At 30.3% G+C, this 21,054-nt stretch overlaps 1 protein-coding gene across 1 annotated transcript; it reads left to right on the top strand.

Annotated features, from left to right (window-relative positions):
• The first annotated feature begins 16,684 nt into the window (after positions 1–16,684).
• On the top strand, positions 16,685–20,761 carry LOC119675662 (uncharacterized protein K02A2.6-like). The gene is made up of 3 exons (XM_038086868.1): positions 16,685–17,667; positions 17,740–20,100; positions 20,578–20,761. Exons 1-3 carry the CDS (start codon positions 16,685–16,687, stop codon positions 20,759–20,761), a joined length of 3,528 nt encoding a protein of 1,175 aa, XP_037942796.1.
• Positions 20,762–21,054: the final 293 nt, after the last annotated feature.

Raw genomic sequence — 21,054 nt, 5'->3', positions numbered from 1 at the left:
TGAATTCGTCTAATGGCAGGTGCTAAAATGTTATTAATGCACTTAAATGTTATTGGCCATTAAGTGAATTCACAAACAGTAGAGTGGAATCTGTGTCTACATTGACGTGGAAATACTTATAAACTGTTAACGTATTATCCAGCAACGCATGAACTTAAGACAGACTTATAGTTAAACTAATGCAATAAAGTCCAATGTACGACGAGTTTTGTAACTTGAACCATATTCAGATTACTTTTAACATAGACCACTCTAAATCCAGTAAATAATACTAGGTAATACTAATACTTATTGCTTGGATTGTGTGTAAAATAGGAAAAAAACGTTCTAAAGTTGAGCAGGTATTCAATAGTTGTTTTCTACATTTAAATAAATGACGAACAGTTAAAATGCATTTATATTTACGTGTTCTGTGGTGATCATCGGTTGTTCTGTGGTCAGAATCGGTTATAATGACAATGAACGGATCGACTCCATTTGTTCGTTATAAGCGGTTATATAAACTCTAGAAATAAAAATTATATATCGACTAGAACTTGTTTTAAATAATAAACAACATTTTTTTTTGTATGATGGTTGTACCCATTATTCAGAACCAACATTTTAAAAAAGTACGGTCGCAATAACCGATATGTCGTTATATCCATATAGTTATAAAAGTCTGTAAGTAGTACGCGTGTAAGGCAAATCAAATTTGGCTTTAAGAAACAGTCGTTATATCCGGTTAGTTGGTATATCAGGTGTCGTTAACGTATTCTGTAATTAAAATATTATTTTGAAATCTCAAATATGGAGTTGCTGGGTTAAGTTTCGTTATTGTAATTATCGTATGTAACCTGCAGCAACTTTGTGTTGAAGTAAGATTTATTCTTATCGTTCAAGATGTATTCCAAAAGCCCAAGATGTATTCTATAGAAAGGTTTTGCAACTAATTAAGGCTCAATGATTGTTAACGATTTAACGCAGATTTTCAATGTTCCGAATTTATTGCTATGGTATTCTGTGTTGTTACCGATATCGCTATGTCTCTCAACGCAGAAATCAAAAATCTTGAACTGTGTCTATATATCGTTCACACATGCGACTTAGATGTTATTTTGACGAAAATCAACGTAGTTGTCTGATAGTATAAATATACTCCTTTTCCGATTTTTATAATATTTTATTTTGATATTTTAATATGATGACAATATATAAGAATTGCTATGTTAACCTTTTTTTTAACAATTTTTTATTGTTTTAAATTGTAATAATGTAATTAATTTATTTTTAATAATAAGGTGGAAGGTAAATATTTATATAAATTTTATATGATAGTCTTTGGCACATTATTTTGCTAGTGAAATTGTCGCAGTTACTGATCTGTAGGATCAGGCTAGAGTAATTCGGTTGACCATAATTAATATATAGATCTTTTGGTCCTATGCTTTATTAGATGGATTTGGTTTTTTATGCAGATTTACAGTAGGTATGTAGGATGTAAACCATTTTAAACATGTTCCTGATGACACAGGCTAAATATATATGAGAGGTTCTAAAGTTACATCTTTTCCCAGCTAGCTACAGTTGCAGTAGTACTTAGATTTAAAAAAAAAATTGATACAAATCAAGAATAAAATTTTGCTTTACCCTACTCTAATCACCAGTTTATACATATTTTAATATAACTATAGATGTTGGTTACATCTATCGAAACCAATTATCTGTATTTTTTGAGTAATAGGTTTATGAGAAATAGGTGACGAATCATGGATATATGCGTATTACTTGGAATGTAAACAACATAACCAAATCCAACAAAAGTTATTCGCACTCGAAACAGGTTATGTGAAAACTTTACCATTACAGGAACGTCAATGGGTCAATCCGAATGGTACACAACCATTTGTTTATCGGAAGTCTTCAGTGAAGTACGGAAAACAAACAAGCGTCGTCGGACCATTCTCCATCTCCATTAAGACAATGCGAGTGTTCACACATTTGGTCTAACAACCGGCGATTTGAACATTCAAAAAATCGAATTGATGCGTCATCTGCCGTACAGCCCTGATTTGGCACCCAATAATTTCTTCTTGTTCCCGAACATCAAGAATACTCGTAAACTGCGTGGACAACAATTTTTGTCGGCGGAAGAAGGCGTTGTTGGATTTATTATGTTAAGCATGTTTTGAAGGTGTTTGAAGAAGATTAAAAAAAATCCTTTAACAAAAGGTTCGCATGCATGCAAAAGTGAATTAATCATAAAGGAGTATACTTCGAGAAACAATAAAACAATTTTCACCGACAAGGTAGCATTTTTTTCATTAATAAGCTCAAAACATAAATAGTTATTCTAGTACAATTTTTTTCGAATTAATTTTTTTTACAAACAAATATAAATTAAGTAGGTAGGTAAACTTAAGTAGGGTATTCATATTCATAATCTAAATCACTTGTCTATGTCCTTATTTAAGCCATAAAAGCTATTTTTACAAAAATGAAAGTTCCTCTAAAATTCCTATGCCTTTCTTGCAAAAAGGTTTATTTTTAACCACGAAGTAGGCGTTCCTTTGTATCGGATGTGATTTTATTGTTGCACAAAGATTGGTAATGATTATGAATAATGATTTAGAAACTCCAATTCGAAATAATGAATTCGAAATATGAATATGAATCATTTTAACTTATTCTACCATTAGTAAATAAAATTCCCTGTGAATATGAATCATTTTAACTTATTCTACCATTAGTAAATAAAATTCCATTATTTAATTATTTAGTCCAATATATTAACAATGCATGTGTACAATTTTTTCAATTTATTTTATATACAAATAATGATGTTATAGCAAGCAATCTATATGCTTTGAAGTAAGATCGTAGTGATATTGAAGAAACGTTATGGAATATAGTAATACCGATATAAAAAAATCAAACATAAATTCACGATTTAAAATTAAATCATCCGTTAATCTGAGAGAGTAACTAGACACAATAGCAAATCCCGAAAAAAAATTTTGTACCTAAAATTAGAGTCGTTAGTTCAGTACATATCATACATATACATATCGTACATATCATATGATATGTGTTTGTATTTTTCATTTACCAAATATTCACAATCATAAAACTTTTCCTTTTGATTTGAATAGTTTTGAAGCTTAAGAGATATTATAAATATAAGATCTTTTGTAAGTCTTCGTGACTCTTCGAAATCCTCATTTTGACTTGTCAGAATGAATATATTTATGGCATAGTTAATTATAAATGGTACATAGTAAAATAAGCTTTTTGAAATAGGTAGATAGCCACTTTTGACGTATATAATGCAGTTTAAACATAAATAGGTATTGAAAATGAAGCTGAAGATGTTAGAAATCAGAATCCAGTTGAACCAATTCATGTTTTTCATAAACAGTTTTTGGCATTTCTCTAGATGTTTCGTTAAGAGTATAATATTTCTTAGTTCCTTGTGACAATGCCTGATATTCCTTGAAGTTTCCAGATCCTTTAAAATAAGTTCAGCGAACCGATTAATGTTTCTCTGTTGTATTATTAATACATTTTGATAAGTTTGTATTGTATTGAAAATTATCTCGAATAAAAATTTATAACAAATTGGCATGTAAAAGAAATAGCACATATATAACAGAATTTCTACACTTAAAATAAATAGTTTAATTTTTAATATAATTTTCATAGCTAAATTTTCATAATTTATTTTGAAATTGATTTTCTGAACTAAGACTTTATTAGATTTTAACAATTTGTTACAAACAAATATGACGAATTTTGCTTGTTGTTTGGAATGAAGTTTGTAGTAAAATATGAGAAGTGATACGGAACGTTGTACAACAATTATGTTTTGTATAGTTTCGTATTGCATATAAAAATTATTGCATTGAAGCAAATTGAATAAACAATCATAAAAAAAGTCGAAACTGATTCTGTCAAAAAAGAAATGAGCATAAAGCCAAAAAATTTTGAATAAATATGTAAAAATCTTGTATATAACATAGTCTTGTCCTTCCTCCAACTTGTTCCGTTTTTTATTATATTTGTAACTCTGAAAACCGAAAAACTTCAATATATATATCGTTCGTGTGCCTAAACTGCAATTCAGTCTCGATTTAATGTTTTTAGTTTTTCTGCAAGAGACGCGTATTGATCTGTTAGCCTGCATTATCTCGAATAACTCGTAAAACTGAATTCTAGTGACACATATAATATACTAAAATGTAATATTGAATAATGTTTTTTGTCATTATTTTAAACTTATAAATAGTATATATAAAGTTATGGAAAAGTAAATTACCACGTATATTTTTCCTTTAAGCTTTTCATTACTGCGGTTAATTATTAATTAGCACAATTAATTAAAAACGGGCATACAAATAATTTTAAGCTAATGGATTTCTAAAGAAGTATCAGAAAAAATAAAAATGTCAGTATCATATATTATAATATAGTCATATAATAAATATTATGTATTGTAGAATATAATAAATAATAAATTGTTCTACTAATGTAGTCTTTGTAATCATATTAATTACGAAGTAAGCTATCTTCAATTCATTTAGTTAGTCATTTAGTTAAATTCAGTTTTGGTCGTTTCTATTGGCATAAGCTGATTTATGCATGTGATTGAGCTTGTATACATTTTACACATAAAACGTATGACAACTATTTTAAATTTTGGAATCTTCTTTGTGGAAAGGAAAAGGTTTAAATGTTGCATTCGATATTTTTCGGCTTAAATCAGTTGATTTATTTATAATCAGCTCGTTTATATGAAAGCTCTTAGTATGGTAAATTAACCTCATTAGCGGACTTAATGCGCTAAATTGTCTAAATGAAACAATTGGAAACATGGTTTTAGTTCATATATATAAAATATGGGTAGTAATGTATTAAAATGTACAAGAGTCGAACTGCTAATAAACATCCCGAAAAATAAGAAAAAATAAAATTTACAAGTAAAGATAAGTGCTTTGGCTATGTCGAAAATAGATCACCTTTACACTGAATTTCTACATCAACATTTGGGTTTTGTTTATATGATATGATATATAATACATATATCGTATAATATAATCCTAATAAGAACTGTTATATATTTTCTTTTTCACTATTATATTTCATCATCTATTAAAGTTAAAGCAGCTATTGGTGTGGATGTTTGTTTCATGATTTCGTTAAATTAAAAATTAATTTAAAAATTAGTTTAATAGTATTTTTGATCGTTGTATTTTTTAAATAATACTTAAGTTAGAAAATTCATTAGAAAAACATGCTACGACTAAAATTTTATCGCTTAAAATTTAATCGTTACAACGCCTAACACATTAGATACAGATTTCTAACACAGTTCAGTTATATTAGAAGTTGTCACTCACTTGAATAAATTATTGGTTGAAAAAATCTGAAGACACCTGTGAGAATAAAAATTGTTAAATAATATTAAAAACATTAATTTAATCAACTCACCGAAATCCACTGCCGCAGCAACAGAACTTTTACACCTGAAATGTTCTGGAAAAGAAATGCACGCAAATATGATTTAATGGAAGAATGTTACACATACCTTGGACTATCGTTTTGAATGTTATCTTTTCTGGAACAAAACCTTTTGTTTATTTATTTAAACAAATTTTATGCACTAAATAAAATAACCTTTTGGATCGGCACAACACGTTTTAATAAATAAATCAAAACAAAACAATAGAAGAAATGTCAAAACGAGAAAAGCTTTCGTACAACTGATGTGGAACTAGAACAAAGTTTAGGCAAAAATAACGTCCGGCTTTCACATGAGTAAGAAACAAAATTTGTCATAAAGTTGGAGTTTCGCTTGGTGCACTGCAGAGGGATCAGATAATGAGCTTCGACCAACGATCGTTGAACTTTAACGCATTAAAGTTAAGTGCGTCCACCAGAAAGAAGCTGGCTTGTTTTCTTCGACGCAGTGCAGTGAAATAGTTCTGGAAAATATCGGAATCCGGGTGATTTTTTTTTTCTTTCGACGTAAGACTCTAGGCATTAGACTAGAAGGTACTTGATGTAAATTAAGTGAAATTTAAGTTAAATAAAAGCGAAGACTAAGTAATTTTAATATTAATCAACGTATGTAATTTGCTTTAAAAGAAAACCCTGAAATATTATTTTTTGTTTAATAAAAATAAAACGTGTATTAAATTTGAAAAGGAATTGACTATTATTTATAAAAAACTCAAAATTCAAACATTAATCCCTATATGAAAATTAGTAAAAACTTTAAAAATTTTATTTAAAACAATAGAAATAAAACGTGAAAAATTTAAAAATTTGATAATTATTATGTATACATAAATATAAATTTAAAAACAAAAAAATAAAATAAAAATTTAAATAAATAAATTTAAACTTTAAATATTTTATTTAAAAATAGAAATAAAACGTGAAAAATTTAAAAATTTGGTAATTAATATGTATAAATAAAACTGAAAATTTTAACATTAACCCTCGTATGAAAATTTAAAAGAAATTTTAAATATTCATTGTTCTAAATACAAATGAAATGTGCATAAGAGTTTGATAACTTATTAATGTGACTATTTGTGTTATTAAGTTTAATAAGTGTTCTTATGAAAGTTTTAATTTTAATATTAATCTTTGCATACGAGTTTTTCTTAGAAACAAAACGCGAAATTTTGAATTTAAATTATTATTGTATACTAGCGGACCCGGCAGATTTCGTTCTGTCAAACAGATTTGGAATGTGGCAGTTTTTGTTTCTACCTATTCTATAATCGGGGTAAAAAAATCTTCTGAACAGAACAGTCACCCTGGTGTGTGGGGTGACCAAAGTATCTTCTCTTCCAAAAACTTTGGCGACCCCTTCTGGGATCCACTAAAAAACCCTGATTGGGATGTCCGCCAGAGGGTATCAAACTAAGACGCGAACTTAGGGCTCAAACCTGATTGGAAAATAATCTAAAGGGGCAGTGGAAACCCAAAGATGACAAATATATAAAAAGTAGGTGGTTCGCTTGGATAGTGGAGATAATGATCTGCAAAGGAAGTCATGGGGATTTAATAAACCTACCTCCAATAATCAACAACTTATTACAACACACAAACTTATCTATTCTGGTTATGTTCTTGTCTTCTTATATGTAAAAATGAATTGAAAAATGTGTTGGTAAGCGCAATAATTCGATTTTTTCGATCGCACTCTGCCATTTGCGCAAATCAATCCATTGTCTTCGCGCTCGCGCTTCACGCGTTTGTGATATCCGAATTCTTTCAAGTTCATTTCGATCGTTGGTTTGGTTTATAGCATAAATTACTTCGTCTTACAGGATATCGAATATAAATTGTGTCACACGCAGTAATTAGTGATCATAGGTAATTAAACACTTTGTACAAAACACTATGTAAAAAGATTTATATAGATTTATAAAATTATTTACAGCTCATATATTAATGACAGTGAGTGTTTGTAATGTAATATGAACTTTATTGTATAGCAATAATTCGATTTTTTTTCGCCGTAAAAACTATCCTTGGACTTCAATGAACATTTAAAAAAAAGAATTGACCAAATTTAAAAAATTTTTTTAGATATATAAAACTAAAAAATTTTAACATTAAACCCTGTATGAAAATTAAAAAGAAACTTTAATATTTTTTTTGTTAAACAAAAATACAGATGAAAACTAAATATAATTTAATAATTTATAAATTTGAATGTTTGGTTTATTAAGTCAAAAACAAAAAAAAAAAACACGGAAGTTTAAAAAATTACAAAAAAATCTAAAATTAAACAGAATTGTAATTTCTAGCGGACGTGAACCATTTCGAGGAACTCTGTGTATAGATAACGGCAGCTTTGAGTGATTTAGGTAAGAACAAATTGAATTAGGAATCGGTGATGATAAGTGTTGAGTGACTGAACTGTGGGGAGATATAGGTAGGCAAGATTCAGGGCTTTAACAGTGACTGAATCTAGGATGCACGGAGTATAACAAACGTAGCTTTAACAGTCACGTGTGTCTATACTATAGTGTCCGTAGTAAAAAAGCAGTAAATTAGACGATAGAAAAAATGGGACAACTCAGAAGAGTATGCCATCAAAAGAGACGGCGATTGACGGAGAAAATAAACGAAGAAACATATCCATTACAGAAATCGAAGACTACAGCGCGGCAAAAATGGATTTGAAGAAAACTATATTGATATCAAAAAAAAGGAAATGGGAAGAGCTGAGGAACGATATAAATGAAAACTCCTGGAGAGTGGGTTACAAAATTGCCATGAAAATGCTTGGAATAAGGTTTCAAATTCCAGTTTTAGACTGCAGCACTTTACAGAAGACACTTTATTCCCCACTCATGAAATAAGAGAACTTAATGAAGACATAGCACATATTTCACCTATTTCCTTTCCTCTATTTACAAAAGGTCATGGCCTAAAACTTGCAACGGAAAAATCAGAGATACTTCTGCTCACGAGACGGCATATGCCGCTAGAAGTCGAGATGAACATATGTGAAAATAAATTTTACATGAAGAAAGCAATTAAATACTTAGGACTGAACTTGGACTTTAAGTTATCGTTCTGGCCACAAATCCAACAAGAAAATTACTAATTTCAACAACCAACTCTATCCTACTCTACGGAAGTGAAATATGGGTCGATTCGCTGAAAAAAGAACAGAAACGTAAGCATCAGTAGAACGAACACCAGTTCTGAGAGTTGCGTCAGTATACCCTACAAAGTGGCAACAAAGATGGAATGCAGAAACAAAAGGAAGATGGACAACAAGATTGATTCCAGATGTGGCGAAATGGTCAGACAGGAAAACTTGGCAACGTGAACTATTACTTCACTCAATTCCTTTCTGCTCATGGATATTTGCAAGAATACCTTTTCTGCATTGGCAAAACAAATGATTCGAAATGCATATTTGGAGATGCAGGCGAAGACAACGTTGAGCACACCATCTTCAAATGCAAAAGATGGAACACCGCAAGAATATCACTCGAAACAAAATTCGGTGAAATAAACGTCGAAAATATTTACAACAAAAATTATGCTATATGAATAAAACTGGACCGCCATAGACCGATTTGTTACGATCATATTCAAAAAACTAAAATTTTTTAATGGAAAACCAAGTTCCAGAATAAAAACGGTCTGGTACATGAGGAGGATTGTTTTTAGTCCATGCAAACCGGGCATAGCGACAGTTGAGTTTAGCCCCAGCTATACACGAACCCAAGAAATTCGTTAACAAAAACCTGGGCTTGATACGACAGTTTAGAAGGCAGCTGTATTCTAAATCTGAATAGACATAGTTGCAATTTTTCACAAACTCTCATATGAAAAAAAGTGTATTCTGTACTAAATTTTATTATATAAAATTAGAATATATCATTTTTATTCATTTTATTTTATAAGTATGGTGAATTAATTCCTGAAATATGAATTCAAATTACTTTTTTAAAATTCATTCGTTTCATTTTACTAGATATTATATAGATTTCTTCTTGTAATGAGTGATTCTGTAAAAGTTGTAGGATTTCGAACATAAAGGACATAAACATAATAATTTAAAAAAAGTAATAAGTTAAAAATTATACAATCGATAAATATTATTATGCCATTAATGAAGAAAAGTATTTTTTATCAACTGGCCGTTACGGAAATGTGGTACTATATTTGGGAATTCTAGTTTTCCATAACATTTTCGAATATTTAGGAATGTATCTCACGAATAGTGCTCTTAATGCATAGAATTCTGGAATGGAAGAAGAGTATGTTTGTTGAAAAAGTTGCATCTTCAGGATGCAGCAGCAACTAATAAATAAAGTTTTTTTTACTCTAAATAAAATACAAAACGAAGCTACTAAGATAAAATTGAGCCTTATATCCTCATGGCGTATCATGTTTACATTTTTTACATAATCATATACCTTAGAACGAGAATTGAAAAAAAAACGCAAAATTTTAATTTTTAATAATTTTCTTTATTATCGTCTTCAAAGTACTCTCCTCCTGCGGCAATAAATGCATGCCAACATTTGATCCAATTTTCCATACAAGTTTTATAGGCCGCCGGAGGTATGGCCTTCAGTTCACGCAGCTAATTCTCTTTTATGGTCTCTATTGTCTCAAAACGCGTTCCTCGCAATGGCAATTTGAGTCGGAAGAAGAGGAAGAGAAAAAAAGTCTCACGAGGCCATATCTGGAGAGTACGGTGCTTGGTTGATGATGTGTTGACGTGGTGTAAAATCCATGATTTTTCCTTCCATAAATCTGGCCTCTTTTTGCGAATGGCCTCACGCAAACCACGCATAACGACCAAATAATACCCCTAATTGACCGTTTGACCATTTGATCGTCCGGAAGGAATTCATAGTGCACCACACAACAAATATCGAAGAAAACAGTCAGCATAACCTTAATTTTGAACCGACTTTTGCGTTCTCTTTTCGGTTTCGGCTCACCTTCGAAGCACCATTTGGTCGATTGTTGTTTGGTGGGCATGCCAAATTCAAACCCATGTCTCATCACCAATTATGATGCGTTCGATGAATGTGGGATGAGGGGTCACTATCTGCGTTGATAATCATCTCTTTGGCCACATTACAACGCCCTTTTTTCTAATGAAATTCAGCTTTTTTGGCACCAGCCGAGAAGCGACGCGTTTTAAATCCAAAACACCAGTTAAAATGTGTTCGGTCGATCCATATGAGATGCCCAACAACCCTGCATCTCTCTAATCGGTTCACAACGATTTTCCAACACGATCTGCTTCGCCAATTCAATGTTTTCTTCAGTAACAGAAGTTGCTGGGCGGCCAGGGATCTCATCATGGTCCAAGCTTGTACGACCGTCTTTGAACCTTTTAAACCATTCGTATACTCGTGGTTGCGACACACACAAATCAACACAAAATTTAATGCATGCACGTTGTTCTAATTTTTGATCCATTATAAAAATCGCCACACGAAAATTTTTCGACTTTTTGTATAGACGCCAAACAAAAACTAATCGTACGATATGCGTTAAACTTTGACAGAATGTGTAGTGCTGCCAGCGTGAAAATAAAAATTTTCGAAGCGCGGGAATTCAAAAATTAAAATTCTCGTTCTTTTTTGATCACAATGTATATTGTGTATATGTAACAGGAATCCAAAATACCTGATAAAATATTAAAAAGAAAAGATTTATTAGTTTTGCTTACAAGAAAGTTAAGTCTTATCTATTCGTATTAAGCAACAATTTTTTCACGTAATAGTGAAAACGTAAGCTTGGTTGGTGTTATTCAGTTTGCTCAGTTATTTTTTTATTCAGCATATTTTTTGTAACGCCTGCTTACATATTCGACAACTACAATGCTGTTCGTGGGTCCAGATTGGCGATATAAAGAAGCTACTTAGAAAAGATTTCAGCATGAATCTGTATTAATTATATTTTTTTTTGTTACAAAATAAGAACACCGTTTAATGAACACGTTTAAATTTTATAAAAATCTGTTTTAAACTGAATAGTCTTCTGTTGAATTTTTTTTTTAAAAGAGAAATCGACCTACACTATTAATTATCAAATATTGATTAAATTTAAATTTAATTGAATCATTAAAAAAAAGTTCATTATTAACTATTTAAAATTTTTTGGTGTAGTTACAATAGTTTCATTTACTCTGAGTACACTCTAATTGCAGCATACACGGGACATCCAATCATAGTTTGATCAGCTTTAGAATTCATTAGAATTATAATGTGAATGTGAACAAATAGTGTATACTAATATGTCAAACTAAATTTAATTTCAAAAAATGGTCTTTATATCAGATGTTGCTATAAACTTCTTTCTCATCCACCCGACTATTGGCGACCCTCAATCCGCAGAGACATTATAGTACTGCTCTGATAGATAGCAATGGCTTTCTCGAAGGGCTGACCAATTAGCAAGTGCCCATTAAGGCCACAAGCTGGTCTTAACGACTGATGCGAAATCATAGAAGCCTACTTTCAATATAGATACTCGTATTCATAATCATCTCTGTATTTATTCAAACTATACCGATTAAATATGCGAACTTTTCTCATTAACATAGGCTCCTTCAACATTAACAACTATTTAAATGCTCCTCTAAGATTTGTATGCCTTTTTTGAAGAGTGGTTCACTTTAAACCTCAATTTTAATTATATATTTTAAGTATATATATATATATATGTATTTGAGATTAATCAAAATATTAGTCAATTTCTAAGTATAAAAAGACATGAATATTTATATTTTATAGTAGATTAAGTACTTTATTAACATGAATCCTTTTACTTTATTCTAACTAAACTGCTACTATGAGTAAATAAAATTTATTTATTTATTTAGTCCAATATTTTAAAAATGGTTTACAATTTTTTACAATTTATTTTATATACAAATAATGATGTTATAGCAAGCAATCTATATGCTTTGGAGTAAGATCATAATGATATTGAAGAAATGTTATGGAATACAGTAAAACCGTTATGAAAAAATTCAGCATGAATTTACGATTTAAAATTAAGTCATCCGTTAATCTGAGGGAGTAACTGGACATAATAGCAAATCCCGAAAATAAATTTTGTACCTAAAATTAGAGTCGTTAGTTCAATACATATCATGATATGTGTTTGTATTTTTCATTTACCAAATATTCACAATCATAAAACTTTTCCTTTTGATTTGAATAGTTTTGAAGCTTAAGAGATATTAAAAATATAAGATCTTTTGTAAGTCTTCGTGACTCTTCGAAATCCTCATTTTGACTTGTCAGAATGAATATATTTATGGCATAGTTAATTATAAATGGCACATAGTAAAATAAGCTTCTTGAAATGGGTAGATAGCCACTTTTGACGTATATAATGCAGTCTAAACATAAATAGGTATTGAAAATGAAGCTGAAGATATTAGAAATCAGAATCCAGTTGAACCAATTCATGTTTTTCATAAACAGTTTTTGGCATTTCTCTAGATGTTTCGTTAAGAGTATAATATTTCTTAGTTCCTTGTGGCAACGCCTGATATTCCTTGAAGTTTCCAGATCCTTTAAAATAAGTTCAGCGAACCGATTAATGTTTCTCTGTTGTATTATTAATACATTTTGATAAGTTTGTATTGTATTGAAAATTATTTCGAATAAAAATTTATAACAAATTGGCAGGTAAAAAAAATAGCACACATATGACAAAATTTCTACAACTAAAATTAATTGTTTGATTTTAAATGCAATTTTTATATCCAAATTTTCATATATTATTTTGAAATTGATTTTCTGACCTAAGACTTTATTAGATTTTAACAATTTGTTACAAACAAATATGACGAATTTTGCTTGTTGTTTGGAATGAAATTTGTAGTAAAATATGAGAAGTGATATGGAACGTTGTATAACAATAATAATTTTTATAGCTTGGTATTGCATATAATAGTTATTGCATTGAACCAAATTGAATAAACAATCATAAAAAAAGTCAAAACTTATATCGTCAAAAAAGAAATGAGCCCAAAGCCAAACAATTTTAATTAAATATGTCAAAATTTTGTATATAACGTAGTCCTGCCCTTGCTCCAACTTGTTCAGTTTTTTATTATATTTGTAACTCTGAAAACCGAAAAACTTCAATATAAATATCGTTCGTGTGCCTAAACCGCAATTCAGTCTCGATTTAATGTTTTTAATTTTTCTGTAAGAGACGTGAAATGATCTATTAGCCTGCATTATCCCGAATAACTTTTCAAACTAAATTCTATTGAGGCATATAATATAGTGAAATGCAATAGTAAATAATGTTTTTTTTGTCATTATCTCATACGCATATTGCGTATATAAAAAGTTATGCTAAAGTAAATTACAATGTATATTTTTCCTTCATTACTTTCGTTAGTTATTAATTGACATAATTATTTAAAAATGGACGTACAAAACATGTTAATCTAATGGACTGCGAAAGAAGTATCAGAAAAAATGAAAAAAATATTAAATTGTACTATTAATGAAGTCTTTAAAATTTTGGAAGTAAGCTCCATTCAATTTATATAGTTCAGTAGGCATTGGTAAGCTTAGTTCATATATATAAAAAATAGGTAGTTACATAATAAACTAAAGAAGAGTCAAACTGCTAACAGATAGCCCAATCCAAATCCCACCTCGAAAAAAAAAAAAAACAAGAGTATATGCTATCTTTAGCTTTATCAAAGCTAAGATATTCGTTACACGAAATTTTAAATCTACATTGACGTTTCATTTACATAATAATATTATATGTACAATATATATACATATAGCAGAAAAAGTCTACGTTGACCCACAAAATTTTTCTTAAATTTCGCATAAATTATTTAATTTTTACTCAAATTAATTTTTGTTTTCTGATTTATTTTAAACAAAGAAACAACAATGAACTTCAAACATAAAAAATTAACAATTATTATTTAAAAAAAAAAATTAAACTCAATTATATGCAAAAGCAATAATTTTTGAAGCAGAAAATATCTTCGTTCACTTCTTAATATTTTAATTAAAACAACTAAAATTCGCAGAAATCTTAAATTTAATGGCCTGTGAGATAACCTCTGCGTTTAATAACCTCTTTTAGCCGTCTTTGCATGGACTGAACCCGCTTGGCAGTGTCTTGTGCCTTTATTTTTTTCAATTCTACCTTGATGACATTTCTTAACATATCCTTGCAGGAAATCGTGTGCTGGTGAATCTTGTTTATCAAATAAACCTACATATGTTCTATAGGACTAAGGTCTGGTGATTTTGATAGTGTTCTTAGTTGTCTGGGTCAGCAGTCAAATCCGTACGATCGCTGCTATATGCTGAGGTGCCTCAAGCCCTAATATTCTGTCATTTTTTTTCAAATTTCTTTTTAGCATATTTAGATACCCATATTTATGCATTATATCTTGTATAAATTAAAATTTACCATCACCATTACTTGCTATACACCCCCAAACTATTACGCCTCCACCATCGTGTTTCACCGTTTTAATCAATTTTTGTTTATCATAGGCTGTACATGTTTTCTTCACACAAGTTTTGTACCTTTGATTCCAAATATGCAACATTAACCATCATCGGAGAAAATAACACATTTTCAAAACTTCATAGGTTTATTTACATGTTTTGTTGCAAAGCTTAATCATTTTATTCTATTATACATGCTTTTCTTCAAAATCTTCCGCACGGCATCAGAACATATTTTGTTTTCAAGTATCTCGGCAATATGTTCAGACAGTTCGGAGGCTGTTACTCTTGGATTTACTTTAACCTGGTTGATTATGCCAGGTCAATTCAATTGACAGAATTGAGGGACGACAAGTGCGAGGTTTAGACACGTAATTACCCGTCTCTTGGATGTTATTCATAATTCTCTGCACATATGAATGTTAACGTCCAATATCGTTGGCTTACGTCAATTTTTCGTTGGCTTACGTCATCTTTTCAAAATTTAACGGTTATTTGTCGTTTACTAACATTAATTTCAGGTCTTTTATTTTCCATTGTAAAAATGTTTTGTTTATTGAAATAAAATGTTTTTAAATGATTAATTCTTAGACTTTTAGGAAGTCAACTAACAATAAAATATCATTTAATGACACGTTTATGCTTACAAGGGAATTGAATTAACGGTAAATGTAAATATTAAAAAGTAAACGTAAACTTTTTTGGTGTTAATTTGCGTTTGATTATTTTATTGAATTAAAAATTACGTGTTTTTCCATCTCGATGCAACAATTTGCTTCAGTTTTAAATCTTTTCGATCGTTGAGTTTTAAAAATGATATTTATGTTAGATATTTCTTAGTATATACATTTTTTAAAATTAGTTCTATTTTGCCCAAGGCTTTATTATGTTATCAATATAATTTTATCTACTATCGTTCGCAGGATTTTTGATTGGAGTCTTTGAATAGTATTTATATAAGTCTTGCAGGTGTTTCCCCATATTTCAATTCCGTATTTCCAGATCGGAACAACAATAGTTTTGTAAATTAGTATTTTGTTATCTATTGACAAACTGGAATTTTTACCAAGAAGCTAATATAGATCTGAAAATCTTCGATGAGTTCCTAAAAATTACACTATGATTTTAGATCATGATTCAATAAATTAGACAATAGTTTTGATAGTAAAGTAATTGTTTTTAATTGCACGATAAAAAAAATTGTCAGGAACTGCATGAACTATCGTTACGTGTGAAGTTTTGACCTAAAAAGACATCATGCGAGTATTCATTAATCATCTACCATATTTATCTAATTGACTATATGTGACTTCTAGCTATTCCTCAAACTGAAATGAACAATGAAACGAAAAGGTTTCGAGTACACAGCAGATGTAATTCCGGATGATTAGTATATAAATTGGCTCGATAAATTCATTGAAACTTTTTGGCACTGTGTTAACTCGAAAGTGATATGTATGTAAGTAATCTCTCCCACTCAATCTCTTTCTCTTAGTGTAGAATTAAGGTAGACATAAGAACACTAGTCTGTATACTATATAATATATAATAAATTGAGTCTGTTACAAACCGTAGACAACAACGGTCTTTTATGTTGCTCAAATATATATTAATTGGCGACGAGGAAAAAGTGAAAAAGAAAGCGAAAAAGTAAAAATATTTATTATAATATTTAATAAGTGGAAACAAAATTGATGAATCTTGAAGGAAAGATTGATTTGGAAAATAGACCTGAAGCTGTGAAAAAAGAGACTGACAGTATGGCAAATGCGGCAGTGGCATTAATTGGATCGATAGAAAATTATGTAATGGGTGAGGATTTTTCATTATATATTAATCGTATAGGTCATTTGTTGAATTTAAATAAAATTGAAAAAGACGAAAGTAAGACGTCCTTTCTGATAAGTCTTGGAGGCGCTGACCTTTATAAGACCTTGACCAGCGTGCTAGCACCGAAAAGTGAAATAGACTTCAAATATGAAGAAATAGTGGCAAAATTAAAAGCCCACTTTGCACCAACAAAAAACATAATTTTTGAGTGCTATCAATTTTTTAAAAGAGACCAACATACTGGTGAAACTATTGCAGATTATATTGTCGAATTGAAGCAGCTTGCACGAGAGTGCGATTTTGGAGAATTCCTCGATAAAGCTCTCCTTATCAAATTTGTTTGTGGGTTAAATAATTGCAGTATTCAGAACAGACTACTAAATGAAGTAAACCTTAAAAGCTTTGAGCGAGCTTGTGAGCTAGCATTGTCGTCGGACATGACGAATAATAGTATAGAGCAAATGAGGTCCAACAGCGTAAAACAGATCAGCGATAATCAACGTGGCAGAGTAAATCAAAGGGAACAATTAGACAAAGCTTTTAGAGACAAAAGTAAGCGCAGGTATAAAAGTGTTGAAAAAAATAAGTACATTTGTTATCATTGTAAGAAGCCAGGGCATATACAGAAAAATTGCTGGTACAAAAATAATGAAAATAAAAATGTGAAACGGGAATATCAAAATAGAGCAACAAAGTGGGACCAGAAAAACCAACGTAATGTTAATTATTTAGTTGAAGAAAACACGGTAAATTATTTGTGCAATTTACGAAACGAAAAATCAGAACCTTTAGAATGGTCAATTGAAATTGAACAAAACAAATTGAATGTGGAAATTGATTCCGGCGCGTGTGTTTCTGTTTGCCATATTTCTGACTATAATAAATTATTTAAACATATAAAAATAGAACCGATGGTAAGAAATATTAAAGTCCTGACAGGTCAAAACATTGCAGTGGTTGGTCAGGTTGAAGTGCGCGTAAAATTCGGTGGAAAATGTTATGAGCTTAATATGGTTGTTGTAGACTCAGCGCATGCATTTAAGATTCTGTTGGGTAGAAATTGGCTTGATAGGTTGGTACCTAATTGGCGTAAAAATTTTATAGAATCAACGTTGGTCAATTTAGTAAAAGAAAACTGTGAAGTCGATTTTACAAAATATAAACAATTATTTAGTAAAGACAACAATTCAACAATTATTGGTTATGAGGCAGAAATAGACCTTAATGATAATGCTTATCCAATTTTCAGTAAAGCGCATTCAGTTCCGTTTGGCGTACGACAAAAAGTAGAGGAGGAAATCCAGAGATTATGTGCAGAAGGGGTTATGGTGCCAACAACCAGAAGTAAATGGGCGAGTCCCATAGTTGTAGTAAATAAAGGTGATGGTAGCATAAGATTATGTGTGAACTGCAGAAGAACAATTAATCGATTTGTAGAAAATGAGCATCACGTTATTCCGCGAATTGACGACATTTTGGCAAATTTGTCTGGGTGGAAATACTTTTGTAAAATAGACTTGACGGGAGCATATTTGCAAGTCAAGGTGTCCGAAAGATCACAAGAATTTTTAACTGTGAATACACATGTTGGATTATATAGGTACACTAGAATGGTGTATGGGTTAAAAACGGCACCACAAATTTTTTCAAAAATTATAAGTGAAATTTTAAAGGGATTGAATAAAGTGCATTCATATTTCGATGATCTTCTAATTGGGGGAGCAAACATGAAAGAATGTGAAGAAAATTTAAAAGCAACTTTAGACAGACTATTAGAGGCAAACGTAAAAATTAATTATGAAAAATGCCAATTTTTTAAAAAGGAATTAACGTATTTAGGTTACGTAATTAATCAAAATGGAATATTGCCATCAGGAGAAAAAGTCAAAGCAGTTTTAGATGCCCCGGCGCCTACAAATAAATCAGAACTAAAATCGTATTTGGGTATGGTTAATTATTATAATCATTCAATACCTAATTTATCGGCGGAAGTATCGTCATTACATGAGCTAACTAAAAACAATGTAACGTGGATATGGAATGAAAAACATCAAAATATATTCGAAAAATCAAAACAACTTATTGCGAATATTGGCGTTTTAACACATTATGATCCACAAAAACCAATAATTATTTCGTGCGATGCAAGTCCTTATGGCTTGCGAGGCGTTCTGTCACATATTATTGACGGTGAAGAACGTCCAGTTCAATTCGTATCTAGTACGTTGTCTCCGGCTGAAAAGAATTACTCTCAACTTCATCGCGAGGCTTTAGCGATAGTTTTTGCAGTGAAGAAATTTCACAATTATATTTTTGGGTTACCGTTTACCATTGAAAGTGACCATCAGCCATTGCGGGAAATTTTTTCAATAAAAAAAAATCTGCCATCGGTAGCAGCGAACCGGTTACAGCGATATGCTGTTTTTTTATCAATGTATGATTACTCAATTAAGTACAAGAAGGGATCGCAAATGGGACATGCGGACGCGCTGTCTCGTTTACCTCTGCAAGAAGATACAAATGAAGATGACGATAGTATTAATATTTTTAACCTTATAGGCGACCTTCCAATTAAGATTGACGACATCAAAAATGAAATGTCGAAAGATGTGGCACTATTAAAAACGTACAAATATGTTAAGAATGGGTGGCCAGAAAAAATTGATAATAATTTAAAAAAATACTTTAAAATTCGAATATCGTTAGCAACTGAAGATAAGTGTGTTTTTTATGGTGAAAGGATTGTAATTCCAGAGTCATTGAGACCGAAAACATTAGAACTGTTACATAGTGGTCATATCGGAATCGTCCGCATGAAAGCTGTTGCTAGGACATATGTTTGGTGGCCGGGTATAGATGCTGCAATTGAGGAGTTCGTCGGGTCATGTGAAGCATGTTGTATGAATCAAAAACCGTCGAAACAAATTTTTACCAACTGGGAAGTAACAAGTGCTCCGTTTGAGCGTATTCACGCTGATTTTTGTAAATTTCAAAATTTGAATATTTTAGTAATTGTTGACACTTATTCGAAATGGCTTGAAGCTAAAATTTTGCGCAAGACTGACGCTATTACAGTCATAGAAGCGTTAAGATCTACTTTTGCTATTTTCGGGCTTCCGAAGAAAATTGTGACGGACAATGGTCCACCATTTAGTTCAAAGGCGTTTATACAATTTTGTACTAATAATAATATCGAATGTTTAAAATCGCCACCATATCATCCGCAATCGAATGGCACTGCGGAAAGAGGAGTACAAACTGTAAAAAACGCTTTAAGAAAGTATTTGTTGGATCCTAAAATTAAATGTAAATCTTGGGATTTTAAAATAAATAATTTTCTTTTGAGCTATCGTACTACTCCAACAACGACAACAAGGATGTCACCAGCAGAGATAATTTTTAAATTTAAACCAAAAACTCTATTAGATAATATAAATCCAAAAATCAAGAAAAATTTTAGGAAAAAAGAAAATACAAATAAATTGGAGATTGATAAGTTTCAAAATGGAGGAGAAGATAAAGCATTGAGTAAGTTTGAAAATGGAAAGCTGAATTATAGTAAACTCATAAACTTCAAACCCAATGAAACGGTATTGTACAAAAATATTGCAAATAATTATATTAAATGGGTTCATGCAAAGGTGGTTAAAAAACTAAGTCGAATTAGATATTTAATATCCATAAATGGTGTATTCAGGGTTGCACATATCAACCAAATGAAAAAATATAAAGGAAAAACTGTAACTTTTAATCCTAGGGTCCATACGTATGTAAATGAAGACCTAACTTATAAAGAAGTTTCAAATACTGAGGTTGTTGATACAGCAAAACCATTCGCTAACGACTACGACACAGAACAAGGTGTGGATACTGAAAATGAACGACTGGGGTTGAGACGTTCTGAGCGACGTAATAAAGGAAGACGAGCAAACTATAACTGAAGGAAATAAATTAATTAATAGTTTTTGAAATTAGATAATTATTTGAATTTGGAAAAGAAATTATTAAAATTATTTTAAAAATTAATTAAAATTAAAACTAAATTATAATTATAATTATTTGAATATAGAAAAGAAATGATTAAAATTATTTTAAAAATTAATTAAAATTAAAACTAAATTTTAAATTAAATTCATTAAATTAAAAGTAATTAAAACTACATAGGCTATAATGGAAGACTTATAGATTGTTGTAAATAAAAGTGTGGAGGAGATGATATGTATGTAAGTAATCT

The sequence above is a fragment of the Teleopsis dalmanni genome, chromosome 2 (assembly GCF_002237135.1).
Source record: "Teleopsis dalmanni isolate 2A chromosome 2, ASM223713v2, whole genome shotgun sequence".
Taxonomy (NCBI): Eukaryota; Metazoa; Arthropoda; class Insecta; order Diptera; family Diopsidae; genus Teleopsis; species Teleopsis dalmanni.
This window is presented reverse-complemented; position numbering and strand designations above follow the sequence as displayed.